This window comes from Carlito syrichta, unplaced genomic scaffold (assembly GCF_000164805.1).
Source record: "Carlito syrichta isolate Samal-C Ts95f unplaced genomic scaffold, Tarsius_syrichta-2.0.1 Scaffold306137, whole genome shotgun sequence".
NCBI lineage: Eukaryota > Metazoa > Chordata > Mammalia > Primates > Tarsiidae > Carlito > Carlito syrichta.
In genome coordinates this window covers 139,388-157,335 of record NW_007250233.1, presented here as the reverse complement: position 1 = coordinate 157,335, position 17,948 = coordinate 139,388, and the positions used below count along the sequence as shown (strand labels likewise).

The 17,948-nt window shown below is 50.5% G+C and overlaps 1 protein-coding gene across 1 annotated transcript in view; it reads left to right on the top strand.

The window, feature by feature from the left end:
* The window catches only part of LOC103265253 (copine-4), a 414,012-nt gene that overhangs the window by 274,017 nt on the left and 122,047 nt on the right, over positions 1-17,948 (top strand). The window contains exon 3 of the mRNA XM_008062949.2: positions 13,807-13,986. Coding sequence (XP_008061140.2) covers positions 13,807-13,986 — 180 coding nt within the window. The remainder of the gene's footprint in view (positions 1-13,806; positions 13,987-17,948) is intronic.

Below are 17,948 nucleotides of genomic sequence, written 5' to 3'. Positions count from 1 at the left end.
ATCTTACAACTAATGTATGTAATGGTGAAAGAGTGGATGCTTTCCCCAAAAATGAGATACAAAGCAAGGCTATCTGCTCTCACTACTGTTATTTAACACTATGCTGGACCATCGAGCCAGGGCAATGAGACAAGAAAAGGAAATAAGCATACAGCTAGGAAAACAAGAAATGAAGCTGCCCCTATTTACACGTGACGTGAATGTCTGCGTAAAACATTCCAAAGAATCTACCAACACATTTCTAGTACTCATCAGCGAGTTCAGCAAGGTCCCGAAACTCAGCTGCATTTCTGCATGCTAACAGTTAACGCGTGAAAATCAGCCGGATGTAGCTGCACAGGCTTGACGTCTCAGCTAATTAGGAGGCTGAGATGGGAGAACCACTTGGGCACAGGAGTTTGAGACCATCCTGGGCAACAGACTCTGTATCCAAGAAAAAAAAAATGGAAATGAAAATTTAAAATACAATGCAATTTACAATTTCTTTAAAAAAAAAAGAAAAGCAAAAAGAAACCCAGTTTTGTATCATGTACAAAAATCAAGTCAAGATGGATTAAAAGACTTAAATCTATGGCCTGAAACTGCAAAACTGCTAGAAAAATCATAGGGGGAAAAGCTCCTTGACAGCAGTTTAGACAAGATTTTTTTGGATGAAAGCTCAAAAGCACAGACAACAATGCAAAACACAGAAAAATGGGAATACATCAAACTAAAACCTTCTGCTCAGCAAAGGAAACAATCAACCAAGCAAAGAGACAACCTAAAGAAGGAGAGAGAACATTTGTAAACCATGTATCTGATAAAAGTTTGTGTTCAAAATATACAATGTACTCAAACAACTCAACAACAACAAATAAACTGATTTTTAAAATGGGCAAAAGGCCTAAAGAGACATTTCTCATGCGAATGGCCAACAGATGTATGAAGAAAATGCTTGACGTGCTCATCATCGGGAAAATGCAAATAAAAACTGTAAGACATCTCCTCGTTCCATTTAGAATGGCTGTTACCGAAAAATCAAAAGATAACTAGGGGTAGCAGAGATGTGCAGAAGAGTAAACCCTTATGCACTGCCGGTTAGCACAGCTATTATGGAAAACAGTTTGGCGGCTTGTTAAAATTTAAAGATGGATCCACAATCCCACTACGGGGCACATATCCAAAGGAAAGGAAATTAGTGCATCAAAGAGATATCTGCACACCTGTGTTGATGGCAGCCCTATTGACAACAGCCAAGCTACGGAATCAGCCTGAGTGACCATCAACAGAGGAATGGAGAAAATGTGGTGTGTATTCACAATGGAAAATTATTCAGCCATAAAGAATCATGAAATCCTGTCATTTGTGACAACTTGGAAGACCCTAGAGAACATTATGTTCAGTGAAAGAAGCACAGCACAGAAAGACAAGTACTGTATGATCTCATTCGCACGTGGAAGCCAAAGTCGTGTTCTCATGGAGGGCGAGGTAGAATCGCGGTGACCAGACGTGGTGGGAGGAAGAAAAGGAGGCCGTGGGAGAGACTGGCCAACATGCAGCAAGTGACAGAGAGAAGGCTACGTTCTGACATTCTGTTGCACAGCCGAACCACCACAGGTGACAACATATTGCATCTCTCTAAGTAGCTAGGGGAGAGGACTTTTTTTTTAGAGTCTCATTCCGTTGCCCAGGTTGGTGTGCAGTGGCATGCTCACGGCCACCGCAGCCTCGACCTGCTGAGCTCAGGCAATCCTTCCGCCTCAGCCTTCCAAGTAGCTGGAATCACAGGTATGAGTGCCACAATGTCTGGCAAATTTTGTGATTTACTGTAGAGACAAAGTCTCACCAATTTGCCCAGGCTGGTCTCCAACCCTCAAAGTCAGGCAATCCTCTTGCCTCTGCCTCCCAAAGTGCTGGGATTACAGGTATGAGCCCTGCGCCCAGCCCTGGGGATTTTTTTTGGGGGGGGAACCCCCCCATACATTGGCCAATGGAACAAAGCTGAGAACTCAGAAATAGACCCACAGAAATATGCCAAGCAGGCGAATGGGTACAGAACCTGCGATACCTGATTTTTGATAAAGCTACCAAAGCAGTTCAAACAATGGTACTGGGGCTGTTGGACATTCATAGAAAAATAGATATATACATTTTGACCTAAGGTATATATGAATTTTGACCTAAGTCTCACACCTTATAAAAAATTAACTCAAAACGAATCACAGACTTACATATAAAACATAAAACTATAAAAACTTTTTGGAAAAAGTGGGAGAAAATGGGCATCTAGGGTTCGGCAAAGAGTCCTTAGACTTGACACCAACAGTACAGTCCATAAAAACAAATAACAATAATAAGTCGGAATTCCTCAAAACTAAAAACTTTGGTCTGCAAAAGATACTTGTAAGAGGGTGGGAAGACATGCTACAGACTGCGAGAAAATATCTGTAAAACCACATATCCAGTACAGGACTAAGTCACTGGAATATCTTTTAAAATATCAAAACTCAACAATAAACAAATAATCCAGTTAGAAAATGGGCAAAAGCGAAGAATAGACACTTCACCAAACAGAACGTTAAGATGGCAAATAAGCAGATGAAAATGTGCTGACAGCATGAACCATTCTGAAAATGAAAATTAAAATAAGATGCCACTGCATACCTACGAGAATGGCTGAAATAAAAAGTGGCATAGCAGAGAAACTGGGTCACTCCTGCTTTGCTCACGGGAATGCGAAATGGTTCCGCCACTTTTGAAACGCTCTTTAAAAATGGGCAAGCAGCTGCCACAGAACCCAGCAGCCCTGCTCCTGGGCGTTGAACCCAAGGAGATGTTGTGAGTGCGCACACAAAAACCTGGGCACGAACGTCTGCAGCAGTCATCCGCCATCGCCAAAAACCGGAGGCAGATGTTCTTCCCCAGGCGAATGGGTACAGAACCTGCGATACGTCCACGTTGTGGAGTTGCCCTTAGCCATGCCGAGAACATTACTGGTAGCACGTAGCCACCCGGAGGCGTCCCAGAGAATTGCGCTGAGCAAGAAAAGCCAGTCCCACGGCTTGCGCTCTCTGTGAGTCCTTTCAAGCGCCACTCTTGGCCTGACAAAGTGACAGCAGTGGAGAGCAGATCCGTGGAGGCCAGCTGTTAGGAAGGAGACAGAGGCGTGAGGGAAGTGGCTGCGGCTGGTGCAAGATTGCAGGAGGGATTCTCAAAGGCTGGACATGTCCTGAATCGGAGCCAGCATCCTGGATAAGGCTGTACCTCGGTTTGGCCAGATGCTGCTGTTAGGGAAATGCAAAGCAAGGGCACACCAGATCTCTTTGTATTGCTTCTTAAGAATCAAATATGGATCTACAATTAAAATGAAAAGTTTAATTAAAAATGGAAACAAAACACTTTCGTTGCAAGACTTAAAAACATCTTTAGCACTGTTGTAAGTGAACTGCTTCCATTTCTTGGTACTTTTTGTTAACATAGAGAAAAGCCAGTAACTTTTTAAAAATTTCTGTATTTTCAGACAGCTTCTCAGATTCTCTTATTAACACTGGTGGACATTGAGTGTCTTAGTTCTTTGTAAATGCTAAATCATATTATTAGCAAAAACAAAGTCATTTTATCTATATTTTTCACCGTATCTTCCTGTCTTTACATTTTCTTGTCATATTACTTTTAAACAACCTTCCAGGCAATACCAAGCGATCATAATAATGAACAGTCTTGTCTGATGACTGATTTTCATTTAAATGGTTTTATTATTCTCTTTAGACTTGATTTGCTCATTATTATTTTAAGTGACGCCCAGCCATTCCTCTTTGACTTAGTATTGGTTTCCGCATCTGTAGATATGGTCTCATGGCTTCCCTGCTATGATGTGTTGATGTGACTAACTATATTGTCACATTTCCTGACCCTTAACTGCATCACTGGAATGAATTCTAGTTGATCAAAATGTATTCTGGTGTGCACTGTCACTTTCTTTTGTGAGTGTTTTATTTGTAATTTTCACATCTGTCTTCTTACTCTTCTACTATCCTTTATTAAGTTTTGGCATTAAGTTTCCGCTTGTGCCATGAAATTAATTGGTGGGCTGTCTAGCTTTCTCTGTGGTGTGGGACAGTTGAAGTAACATAATAATGATCTGTTCGGTAAAGGTAAGATAAGTCTCAGCTGGGAACCCATTGGGGCCTAGTGTCCTCTTCAGTGGTGAATCTGACCACCTTCACAGGCTTGCCGACAGTTGTGGGTCTGTTCAAGTTTTTCACTTCTTCTAAGATAAGTTTGAGTAATTTGTATTTTGCTAAAAAATCATTTCCTCTAGGGAAAAAATTGCACATAATGTTCTTTTAATCTCCCTACGTCTGTGATCCTTCTTTCTCTTTTATCTATAATCGGACTGCTAGGTGTTGGGCTGCTTTATTTTGTTTTTCGAAGAATCACATCCTGAATTTACTTTTCCTTTCCAATATTTTTGTCTTCTGATGTTGTAGACATTTGTCTTTATTGATTTATCTTTCTAGTTAGTAAAGGCATTTAAGGCTACATTTTTTTTCCAGAGAGTAGACGCTTCACTGAGTCCCATAGGTTTTGATGAGAAGCATTTTTTCCATTGCTTACTAGATGTTTTGAAATTTCTCTTTTTACTTCTTCTTTAACACAAGGATTATTTAAGAATTTTAAATTTTAAAATAAACAATATTTTGGGCGACTTTCTAACTCCTTATTTCTATTTTTGCTGGGTTTTTGTACAGAGCATACGTTCTGTAAGATCTCTCTACTGCCTAGCCTTTATTAAGATTTACTTAGTGGCTCATTATTAAGCCAATTTATATAAATATTCCATAGACATAAAGAGAAAGTACAGTCTCCTATTCAATGAGGTTAAGATGTATACACGTACATACGCATGTGAATATGCATACATACATATGTACATGTAAGTGTGCATGTAAATAAACACACTCAGATTTGTGGTGAGGAATTGGTTCATGCAATTCTGAAGGATGAGAAGTCCCAAGATCTGCAGTTGGCAGCTGGACACCCAGGAGAGCTGACGGTATACTTATAGCCCCAGTCCAAAGGCCTGAGAAGCACAAGAGCCCATGGTATAAGTTCCAGTCCATGTATGAGTTCAAAGACAGTGGAAGACCAATGTCCCTGTTTGAAGACAGGCAGGGAGAATGAATTCTCCTTTTTGTCCTAGTCAGGGCTGTATTGAGTTGGATAAGGCCCACACACATTAGGGAAGGATATTGGCTTTACTTAGTCTACAGAGTTAAATGTTAATCTCATGCATAACGTTATTTAATCAAATGTCTGGGCACCCCATGGCTCAGTCAAGTTGATGCATAGCATGAACCATCTCACCCCTCAAGGTTGCAAGATGGTGGCTTCAACTTCAAGCATCACATCCTTACTTGACCAAGACAATGTCCAAAGCAAGGGACAGCGGCAAAGATGCTCCCTCCTGCACACGTCTTTCTATGAGGGAAGGAAATGTATGTCCCTAGGAGACCCCAGAAACTATCTTCCCGATTTTTTTTGGACAGGACGGGCTCTGGCTGCAAGGGAAGCCAGGAAAGGGAGTGTCTAGCACCTTCAGCCTCTGCAGGAGGACAGTTTGGGCGCACAACCAAGTGTGCCAAGCCTCCTTCCTGCTCAGGGAGTCAGACACGTGTCTCTCTGTCGTTTGTTCATCACACACCAACGCTCTCCATGCCAAGATGCTCTTTTTGCTCTTGCCTCCACCTTTCCCAACAGCAGCAGATTGTCAGAAGTCTTCCCTGATTCTTCTTTTTCTTGCGGCTCTGGAATACTTTGCCATCCACCCCTCTCCACTGTAGGTTTTTCCAAGGACCTTTAGTTCTAGACTGTCATGAAAGCTCCCTTAACGGCCTGGCTTTTCTACTCACACATCCTTTCTTGCACATTCCCAGACTGTCCCGCTTGATCTCATTAGATATAAACGTGGATGGGAGACCGGCTAGGCCACACGTGATTACTCACTCTGGTTGTTTACAGCAGTCCTCTGTTCTGACCAGGCCAGCACTTGTTCTCACTGGAGATGCCCTTACAAGTGTGTGTTTGTGTTTAACCTGTGATATCAAAGTTCTGAGACATGGGTCTCAGAGCCCCCTGGGTCTCCTAGGGCCAGGCCTTCGTAGCCCCTGCATCTCTTAGTGCCTGGAAATCACAGCCCCTGGGTCTCCTGGGGCTCTGAGTCTCCTAGTCCCCAGGTCCCCTGACCCCCAGATCTCATAGCCACTGGGTCTCCAGGGGCTCTGAGTCTCCCGGTCCCTGAGTCTCCTGGTCCCTGAGTCTCCTAGTCCCCGGGTCCCCTAGCCCCCGGATCTCATAGTCCCTGGATCTTCTAGGGCTCTGGGCCTCATAGTCTCTGAGTCCCGTAGCCTCTGGTTCTCCTAGCCGCTGGGTCTCATAATGCCAGGGTCTCCTAGGGCTCTGGGTCTTATAGCCTCTATGTCTCATATCCCCTGCGTCTGAGCATCCTGAGCCTCTCCCCCAGTTATGGAGGCTGGAGGTCCCTGGTCAGCAGGGCCAGGCCATTCCCAAGGAACTGGGAAGAACCTGTTTCTGGTCCCTCTCTTGATCCCTGGTGATTTGCTGGCAATCCTTGGTGTTTACTGGCTCACCATGAGGAATAAGAGATGGCACCACTCCAGCCTCTTCCTTCGTGTGCACATGGTGTTCTTCCTGCATGCATGCCTGTGTCCAGGTTTCCCACAGTTATATAGACACCAGTCAGATCAGATCAAGAGCCTTCCCTACTCCAGTATGACCCTATCCCAACTCAACTCATTCTTTCTGCAACAACCCTGTCTTCATAGATGGTCCCATTCTGAGGAACTGGCATATGAATTCAATCCATAACAAATGATATAATGAAAAAGGGCATATTCTGGAGTCATAAAGACTGGGTTTGAGTCCCTTTTTTGATGCATGAGTTTATTTCATCATTTACAAAATTAAAATGGCATACTTAACAGAATCATTTGTAAAGTGAAAAATCAGTGGTAAAATGAATTATTATTTTGTGTGTCTCCAGGAAAGAAAAAAAATGCTTCCAATTAAACAATGGCATGTCATCAGTTATAACATGCATCCCAATGTCAGAGATACTCTAATTAAACAATGGCATACCATCAATTATAGTATGCACCCCATTTTCAAAGATATTGAACTGTGAAATAAAAGCATGTTTTAACATGGATGAACTTAAGGCCTGACAAAAAAGAAAGAAAGGAAGTAAGGCTTGAAGAAGGTAGAATGGAGAGGCCTTCTGTGAGGAGGAAAAAAGATACAATAAGTGACATCATTTTCTCTCTCACCCCTTTTTTGCCTGAGCAGAAAAGTTTCCATCACCTTGGTCACCATTCAGCTTGCCATTTACTTAAATAATAAATTTAATAACTCACTAGATGGAAGTCAGCTTCCAACCAGGTTGCTTATAATTTCAGAACAAGGAAACAAAGGCTGTCAAAGATTCAGGCATACGTCAGTCCCAGGAATTAGTCAGCCAGAGCTCTTGGTCTTGTGACGGATCAGCCCAGGGGCCAAGAATGGTGTGCGCTCAGCAGTGAGACATGGCAGGACACCAGTCAACTCATAATGGCACCAGTCAATTCAGAATGGCACCAGTCAACACAGAATGACATAAGCTGACCCAGAATGGGCCCCAGTCAACCCAAAAGGGCAACAGTCAACCCAGAGGGATACCAGTCAACCCTGAAGGATACAAGTCAACCCAGAAGGGCACCAGTCAACCAAGAAGGGCATCAGTCAACCCAGAAGAGCAACAGTTAACTCAGAAGGACACTGACTAGTGTCCTCCCCAGTCATCCCAGATATCAGTCATCCTAGAAGAGCACCATTCAACCCAGAAGGGCACCAGTCAACTCAGAATGGCACCAGTCAACCCAGAAAGGCACCAGTTAACATGGAGGGAAACCAGTCAACCCTGAAGGATACTAGCCTACCCAGAAGGGCAACAGTCAACCCAGAAGGGCACCAGTCAACACAGAATGGGCACCAGTCAACTCAAAATGATACCAGCCAACTCAGAATGTCACCAGTCAACTCTGAAGGACACCAGCCAACCCAGAATGAGCACCAGTCAACCCAGAAGAGCAACAGTCAACCCAGAGGGATACCAGTCAAGCCTGAAGGAAACTAGCTGACCCAGAAGGACACCAGTCAACCCAGAAGGGCACCAGTAAACCCAGAAGAGCAATGGTTAACCCGGAAGGATACTAGTCAACTCTGAAGGACACCAGTCACCCCAGAAGGGCACCAGTCAACTATGAAGTACACCAGCCAACCCAGAATGAGTACCAGTCAACCCAGAGGGATACCAGTCAACTCTGAAGGATACTAGCCAACTCAGAAGGGTATTAGTCAACCCAGAAGCACATCAGTCAACCCAGAATGAAACCAGTCAACCCAGAAGGGCAGCAGTCAACCCAGAAGGGCACAAGCCAACCCAGAAGGGCACCAGTCAACTCTGAAGGACACCAGTCATCCAAGAAGGGTCCCAGTCAACCCAGAAGGGCAACAGTCAACCCAAAATGGCAAAAGTTGACTCAAGTTTCCACATGTCACTCTTTACACAACCAACAGTTAAAGTTTAGTCCTATCAGAAGAGAACATCCACTGAAATTGAAAATAGAAGCTGTGTCTCCCTAGCCCAACTTCTTTCTCTCTGTTGAGTCATTTTCCGGTCCACAACTTGTTTACTGAACTGCAGGGCATGGCGCCAACCCTGAGGCCAGTCACCAGAATCAGCAGCCAGGAGCAGCTAAAATCCTGAAATTACATAATGCTATTTCTGGTGGCTCAGTTATTCATTTATTATCTAAATTTTATGTGGTCTAATATGTCTCCTTGGAAGTTATATGGTTTGAAAAATTGCCTGTAATAAATCCTTTATTTTTAGACATAAAGAAAATTACCCATTCCTTTTTCCAAGAAAATTAGTTTCTCCCTAGCCTGACTAGATACATATTGAGGCTATATTTAAAGATTATCAGTTTGAAGGAATATCTAATTACATGCCAGCCCTGGGGCCTCATGCCTCTCCCTGGCCACGATGCCATTCTTCACCAGAACTTGCCGCCTTTGCAGTGATACAGCCTCTGTGTCTCCAGGAGACCTTGGACGTTTGGTGGCGGGCAACGATCATGGCTCCGCCTTGGCCTTCTCCCTCACAGCCTCGCATCGTGTAGCCCCCGCCTCCTGGTTTAGCAGTGCCCCTTTGCCTGTGGCATTTCCAGCCGTGGATGTCCCAGCAAGTAGATGGCCACCGTGTGCATGGTCTTGCACGTTGACTCTGTCCCCCACAACCTGGTTTCCACAGGCAACGTCCAGGGCCCCTCTGTGTCTCCAGGGGGCCCAAGAGACAGCCTGGGTCTCCCGAGATGCATCTGTCTTTCTACCCCTTTCCCCACCAGTCTCTCGTTTACCATCTGGCTGACTAATGCATCTCTTTGAGCAGCAGGGTTGATGGAAACATGCTTCAAATTTGCATGACTGTTGCACAGAGGTCAAACTCACAGCCTCTGGAGCCTAGCGACCCAGGTTCACACCCTGCCTCTGCTACGTGCAAGTTGTGTCAATTCGGTGGAGTCCTTTCCCAAGGGAGAGGAATGATCACAGGTCCTGCCTCAGTGCTGCCCTTGAGAGAAAAAGCTGATGCCATCCAGAGCACCGAACAGTGCTTTGCCCGAGAAGACACACAGATGGCGAATGGGCCCGTGAGGAGACATTCACCACATTCGTTTTGGGAAATTGGAGATTAAACCACAGCAAGACACCACCCATACCTGTTAGAACAGGAACAGTTGGACATGTACCTTCTCACACCCAGGTATTTACCCACAAGAGGAAGAAACACAGGCCCACACAAAGGCTTGTGTGTGACCATCCAGGGCAGCTTTGAGTGTCACAGCCAAAACCGGAAACAGTCCAAATGTTCAGTGAGAAAAAGACGAGCTGTTGATACAACAGAGGGGATATATTTCAAAGTACTGATACTGTGTGAAAGAATAAAGACAGAACCCGGCATATTGTGCGTTATAATATGAGCTTAGGTCGCATCCCAGAGGATGCAGTTACAGAGGGCAGCCCAGTGGTCTCTTGGGAATGGCGGGCGGGGGCGGGGGGGGGCGAGGAAAGTCTGGGGCGTGGATGTATGCTCTCTTGATCATGGCGATGGTTTCACAAGTGAACTCGGGTCAACACGCCTAGGAGTGCACACTTGAAATAGATGCGAGTTGTGATGTGTCAATTTCACCGCCATAATGCTGGTCTTATTTTTTTTAATGAACGTCTGTGACATAGCAGGCCTTCCAAAAGTGTCAGCTGCTACCAACTTTATTGCTATACTGAAGACATTTTAGCCGACCTTTTAAAGAGCATTTCATCAGAAGCAGTATTCAATAATTGACTCTACCGCCACCGTACCAAGAGGTAGCTGTGTTTTTCCTTTCCTTCTTGGGCCGCTCGTGAATGAGCATGAATGAGGGACAGCAGCCCAGCCCTGAGGTAAGAAGGTGAGTTAGGTGCTCACTATGACGTCCATTGCCTTGTTGACGGTGGACCTTGGATCTTCTCAAGTGTAAAACAGTATACGGCACAGCACATGATTGCTGTAAGAATCACACTTTTGAAAAGGACGTGAGTGTGTCTGTGAACATAAAGCCATGTGAACACATAGTCAGTATGACTAGAAAAGAGGGCCGGGCATTCACAGTTTTCAGGCGAGGTGACTGAGGCCCAGGGGCCCACAGCAAACCTCACGCAGGAGCGAGATGTGTCCAACATCTCATTCTCCCTAGACTCAGAGTTCCCATCAGAATTCTCTAAAACATCTTTAAAAATAGTGGCCTCGGGGCTCTCCACCTCACTGTCTTAGGCAGAATTCCCAGAGGGGGAGCAGGAACCTGAGTTTAGATGAAAGCTCCCAGGTAGTTCTTTTCCAGCCGGTGGTACCAGCAAGTAGATGGTCTCTTGAAAACAATCGCCTTGACCTTGATGCCTCTCAGTGAGAAACTTGAGCTGTCCTGGGTCCTGATGCTCAGGAGAAACCTGGTGTTAGCTCCAGGAAGGATGGTGCCTCTCCCAAAGAATCTGGAAATGCAAAATGTTTGAGACATCTTTCAAGTTGACATCGTTAGCACAAGCTATTCCCATCATCCCTTCCGTCCTTTCCTGAGCACTTTTCTCTTGGGGTTCTTACTGGTCTTCGGATAATCCTTGGAAATTGCCATCTTGTTAATGTGAATGTTCACTACTTAATCTCTTGCATCTCATCACTGTCCTCAAAAATCCAAGTCCCTCCATGTTGCACTGGCATTTGCCCGGATGGTGTGTCTGGGTGTGGCTGCATGCAACACGGACTTTCATCTGTGTGGGAACACCACCTGGAAATCAAAAAGCGAGAGGAACGGCTCCAGGATGGGTGCACGTCATCCTCAGCATCAGCTGGCATGGAGAAAGCAGATGACAAGAGTGAGTCTCCCCTCCTGCCTCGTGTCATCTGAACGTGTAGTGGAAGGACTCTTTTCTTGCACTACCAGGAGAGAAATGCCTTTCTGGGGTCAGACTCAAGTCAAAACTCTTGGGGTTGCTTTGAAATCCTCTATCAGAGACACCACATGATGTAACCAGACCTCTTATCACCTGGCTCCATATCCACAAGCTGGGACCAGATGCTCCCCTTTGTGGCCAAGGCGAGGGCTCACTGAGCAGCAGGCCTGGAAGCTGCTATGAAACCCGGGAGGGAACACCCAGTTGATGAGACTGTCTCCAACTGCTGCCGTGCAGGAGTGTGGCCCAGGAGTGCCAGACATTCTCATTCTTCCTGAAGGGAGGGCAGTAGAAGCAGCCCCCTTCTATGGTGTCACATTCAGGGAAAATACTTTGAGTGGGACAAGCGAGATATCGTCAAGTCAGCTCACACTCCACAGGCTACAGCTTGTGATCTCTAACCCACGCTATTGTCCAAAGCCATCATCTCTGCACAACGAAGACAAAATCATGTCAATAAGCGAATTCTTACACCCGCACAACGAGTTGATAGCATAACCCGTCCTATCAACCCCCAAATGAACAAAATATAAGAATGCAAAATTCAGCTCAAACTGAAGCTCAGTCTTCACGGGAAGCCAGAGTAGTCAGATAACCTGAACAATAACCTGTGAGGTCCTAATCAGCCCCAGGCCGGAGGTGGGTTTCTGCCCACCTATCTGTCGGCCAGGATGTACAGGAGCTCCCCCACCTTCTCCTCACAGCCCAGATCCCCACCCACCCTGGAGTGGCAGATGGGCTCCTTAAGAGACACCCAGATGCCCACACAGGATGGGCTGGCCCCAGGTAAGAGGGCCGGAGGCTGGGGCAGGGATCAGACGTCCTCTGCTGGGCAACGTGGACACGCGTGACACGACTAACTTCTCTGTGTCACTGACAGACGACTCGCCTCCACTCGCATGAAAGGGAGAAAAGTGACTCTCCTCGTCTGTGCTGACATGACAGGGAGGGTCCAACGTGCCATGCTTCTATCAAAAGCCGACAGCGTGTGACGTGTGGGACAGGAAGGATGGGCATCTCTGGGGGAGGTGCTGAGGGTCTGGGGTGTCTATAACTTAGTCCTACAAAGCCTCCCAGAAGATCGATGGTTTTGTGTATTTTACTTGTGAAAATATAGATTAAAAAGCCTTGGTGTGATGAGTCCTGGCAGAAAACAGAGGGCACGCCGGGCAGTTGAACCCAAAGGGTGGTGGAACTCTCTGTAGAGAAACTCCTCATGGGGCCCGGGCAGGGAGAGAGCAGCAGAAGACCAAGACCACCCTCAGCATGAGCGCCAAGGCGGGGAGAAGGGAGCCTGTGCTGCCAGATCCCAGCCAAGACCCCCGTCCCTCTGGAAAGGGAGCCAGCTGGTGGGATCCAGGGTGCAGGGGCCCAGAGGGCCAGGCAGCCCAGGAAGTTCAGCCCCTAGACGCCAGCCTCCTGGGTCACAGGACAGGGTGGGCTGCGGCAGACGTGGGTCTGAGGGTGGGGACGGTGGAGGGGGAGGACCACAGAAGGCACAGGGAGCCGTCTGTCACGGAACGCTGGAGCAGAGAGGGGTCGTCATCCTCTAACCTTCTAGTTGTCATTGTGTGGATGAGAAACCAAGACTCAGGGAAACGCCGTGAGCGGGGGGCAGCACACACCCACTGAAGGGCCTCCTGGGGACCCGAGGCAGCACCTTCGTGTCCGTTCTCGTGGGCTGTCCCCTGGGTCGGGTTGGGCGGCACAAGTCGGGAGACTCACGTCAGAGTCGGCAGCTATGAGACGCCTACACAGCGTGCTTCCAGGACTGTGCCCATCAGGCGTCACTACCTGGCGACCGGTGTCTTTCCTCCCGGCCCAGGTTTGCCCTCAGGCACATTCGGCTGGCGAGTGACTCCTGACTGGTGACTAGTGAGTGACCAGGGATGCCTCTCCTGGGCCCTAGGGTTGTCGAGGTCCCAACCCATCATCCTGCTTCTGTAATGTCTCCCACAGTGAGCAGCTTGGCAAGCAACAAGCAAGCCACTAGTGAGCCACCAGAGAGCCACGGGTGAGCCACTGGTGAGCGCCTCTTCCTGCCCGTGGGCTCTGAGTCCGCAAAGCCTCTGCCACATCTGAGACGTCTTCCTCCCTGACCCAGGTGCCCTCTTGCAGGCCCGGCCGGGACCCCAGGGGCCCTCACGGTGGGAGTCTCGCGGGACCGGTGTGCTCGAGGGGGCGTCCACCGAGGCCCGGCCCTGACGGCTGCCCTTCTCCCTGCAGGTGGACAGGACCGAGGTGATCCGCACCTGCATCAACCCTGTGTACTCCAAGCTGTTCACGGTGGACTTCTACTTCGAGGAGGTGCAGCGCCTGCGCTTTGAGGTGCACGACATCAGCAGCAACCACAACGGGCTGAAGGATGCCGACTTCCTGGGCAGCATGGAGTGCACGCTTGGCCAGGTGGGTGCCCCCTCCCTGCCCTCCCCCTCGGCCGGCCCCACCGCCTTGTGCCCACGGGTTTCGCTTTCTTAAACATGCGGCATTGCAAGGCCCTCCAGGCACTACATCAATCCACAGAGGTGACCCTGCACGCCCGCAGTGGCTTATTTTGCAAAATCAGTCAAGTTCTCTTCCAAACTCCCCCTGTGTCTGTCACTTGCCCCACCACAATGGATCCAGCACTGTGGCCCCAGGCTCCACTCACAGGGCTCCTACAGCCTCATCCTGTCCCACCGGAAGACCCGCACTATGGGTGCTTCTCATGCTGAGTCTCTGGGGCCAACATAGCCCAGGGTAGCGCTAAATGGATACTTGAGGGGTGAGTGAATGCTTTTCCTCAATCCTGACAACCGTGACATGACACACTATCTCAAATGCACACATCATATCCGTGGGAGACAGAGACTCGGAGGAGCGTGACTCGGTGACACTCTGGCCAGTGGCAGTGCAAGGTTCCATCAAGCCTGCCTGGCCCCAACTGCATCCTGTTGCTTCTGGAACACTTTCCTCTTCCCCTTCCCTTCCTGCTGGACCCAGAGCTGGGCCAAGGTTGGGGCGTCTGAAAGAGGAAACATTCACTGGGCCCAGAAAATGGACAATTTTACGGAGAAGGCATGGTAAGTGAGCCTCCCACAGAGCCTTCTGTGATGAGACACCCTGGGCTCTGAATGTGGGGCTGTGGCCTTCTGGGAGGAGAGGGCTTTTCCGTTGGGGCACTCAGAGAAGGAACTGTGGGACCACACCTTGGGATGATATGGCCCAGGGACCTAAGCGGGAGGAGAGGGGCCTTCCAGGTAAGAAGGTGACGTCAGCAAGTCGTCGCGGTTGGGACAATGTGGCAGGGGTGTGGGTGGGACGAGGCCCTTGTCCCACACCCAGGCCCGGTGCCAATCAACAGAGGCCAGTACGAGGTAAGGATTTTCCTTGGGAAGGCTTCCTGGCCTCAGAGAAGAGACAGGCACGAAGCAGCAGCTCCTCGCTGCCTGAGACTCCTGCAAACCCTGGGCCACCCCCGGCAGGGCTGAGGACCAGAGCAGCCCCGGGCCTCAGCCGAAGCAGGGGAGGCCTGGAGCCCGCCCTGCCTGCAGCTCCTCGTCCCAGGAGAGCAAAACGCCCCGATGCGGAAGCCAGTGGGGACGGGATTTTTCATTCCCCGAGCTGAAAGTGTCACGCTGGCAGAGCACGCAGAGGAACCAAAGGGCAGGCCCGCTGGAGGGGGTGGCCCAGCAACCGGGGCTGCGTGACTGAGCTTCCCTGAGCTCTCAAGTAAGGGGACTGCAGAGGGAGCCCTGGAGACAAGGTCCCGGACCATCCCTAAGGAACGTGTTTCAGAGGCACAGCACGTGATTTGGCACCGGGCAAAAATGCCAGCGCAGAGAGGCCCAGGTCCACGGAGAAGCTCCGGGCAGAGCGGGCTGGACCTGGCAGACGGGGAGCTGCGGGGACACGGCACGCAGCGCTGTGGGGTCTGGACGAGCCTGGCAGCCACCCGGGGCTTCTGTGGCCCGAAGGTGAGGAGGAGCGAGGCCCCATGGGCTCCCCGGCAGAAGCTCTGCAGGGGAGACGTGGCCACGCGGTCCGCACACAGGTGGTGCCTTGGCTGCTCTTTCTGCTTGTGGACTCAGCCCTCCATCCATCCCCACTCTCTCACGGCTGCAGCCCCCAGAGGCTGTGGACGCTGGGCGCCGGTGACCTTCTCCAGGCGCTTCTGCCTGCCCGGCGCCAGGCGAGGCAGTGGCTGCCCCTCAGCACCAGCACAGCGTTCCTGGGAAGCAGGCGCTGCAGTCACTGTTGCTTTACCACGAAGGAGCCAGGCTGGGGTGGGACCCAGGCCTGTTTTGTGCCGGAGCTCTGTGCCATCCACCGACTCATCCTCACAGCCCACCGCTGGCTAGTGGAAGGGGTGAAGCAGCATCCGTGAGCGCAAGGCCAGGTTGGAGTTGGCCTTGTGGTTTCTTGGTGTTTTGCTTTGCCTCTTCCTGGGTTTGTGTGTATTGTGCAAAGCTGGTCCGGGGAATCCTCGTGCAGAAAAGCAGCCTTGGCCACCCTCCCTCCGGGTCGGCATGCTGAGTCTGCGTTGAATGGAGCAAGGCTTCTTCGAGAGCGTCAGACCTGCCCGGGCGACCAGAGCCGACCCCTCAGCACCCAGAAGCTGCACCCTCAGGCCTTCCCGTCTCCCTCAGCCTCCAAGCAAACCCCATGTCCAGACTCCACGGGTGGCCGGGCCCTGCCACTGGCCCTCCTGTGGGAGTCCTCTCTCGTCTGTGGCCTGGGGGGTCGGCGAGGCTGTGAGGCCAGCTCTTTTGCGCACCTCCTCCCCTAGTGTTCCCGCACTGTCTGGCGGCTGAAGAAGTGAGAACAATGGGGACGGGTGACTGAGTTAACAGGCAGTGAATGCGTGCTAAAGCCAGGTGCCCCCTGCTTCCTGCCATCATAAGTGGGGCAGGGAGACCCGGGACCCCTGAGCGGTGACGATGGTGAGGAGTCCCAGGCTGTCTCGGGGCCTCTGACTCAGGAGAGAGGGACCCTGCACCCGCTGCCCGCCGAGCGGTGTCTCCCGCCGAGCGGCGTCTCCCGCCAAGGTGCAGCAGAGTCACCTGGAGCCTTAGGAAAACATACATTGCTGCCCCCAGAGTTTCTGGTTCAGGAGGTCTAGGAGAGGCCCATCAGGTGCATTTCTGAGTTCCCAGTGATGTCTCTTTGCTGGTCCAGAGACCACATCTTGAGACCCCCAGGCATCTGGCGCAGACAGTGCTAATGCATCCAGGACACTGTATCCTTAGTTTTAATTGCTAAGGGAGCAGATGTTCTGGGCAATTATTTGGAGAAAGTGGAGAGGACAAATAAAACCTCTGGGGAGCAGAAACAGCTTGCTTCGTGAGGTTTGCAGTCCTACACCAGGTTTGCAGACTTTGTACACAACTTGAGGCTACACTCACGGTGAAGACACTGGTGGCCACAGCTGGTTTCTTCATCTGCTGATGCTGTGGAACGACCCGATTTCCAGGCTGCTGCACTCTGCCCGGGCATAGGGAGTGGCAGGCCCACGCTAGCCGCAGGGCCCTGGGGGATGGGCCGTCCACGGGCTGCAGGCCCCTGGGGATGGGTGTGGGGCTGGGCGGCCTGACAGGGGACGCTGGGCCTGGAGGGCCTGGGAGCGCAATGCCCACAGACAGGCCCCGCAGGCTGGCATTCTGGTGTGACAACTGACATCCTCCTGGCACAGAGCTGGCGCCCCAGGGCGTCACCTCTGCAGTGACTGCAGCTCATTTCCTTCTGCCGGCTCACGAACGGCTCGCCCTGCGGCTGCTGGTCTGCCAGCGAAGGCCCAGGGGCGATGGTCAGCGTCACGGGTGACCTCTCATCCCGCACCCAGGGCTGGCTGGGGCACCACGGGTGGAAGAGCAGCTTCTGCACCAGTCGGGTGCAGGGTGAGCAAGGCCAGGTCTGCCAGGAGAACACAGGTGGTTCTTGCCTTTGTCTCTGCTGTCCCTTTACCGGCGGCTGCCCAGGACCTGGTGATGATGGTGGCGGTGGTGATGGTGGTGACGATACCGTCACAGCACCAAACGAACCAGTGCCTGGCACTGAAGCACCACGGCAGCTTCCACCACGCCCACCTCTGTGGTTCCTGGCCAGTTCCGCTCCAGTTCCACTGCCACTAGCTCAAGCCACAGACTGCAGCACCAGCCCCGCCCCCGCTCCCAAGTGCTCACACGCGCTCTCCCGCCATCCAGCCCTCACCTCTCCCCTGAAACGCCACAACGCCACCTTGCTGCCCTCCGCAAGGACCAGCCTCCTTAGAAAAACGGGCTGTCCTTGTCTGGCCCGGAAGCAGGAGACGGTCCGGCACCACGAGCCGAATTGTCAGCACGGCAAATGGCCAAGTGCCTCAAGGCCAATGACCAAAAAGTCGATTCACC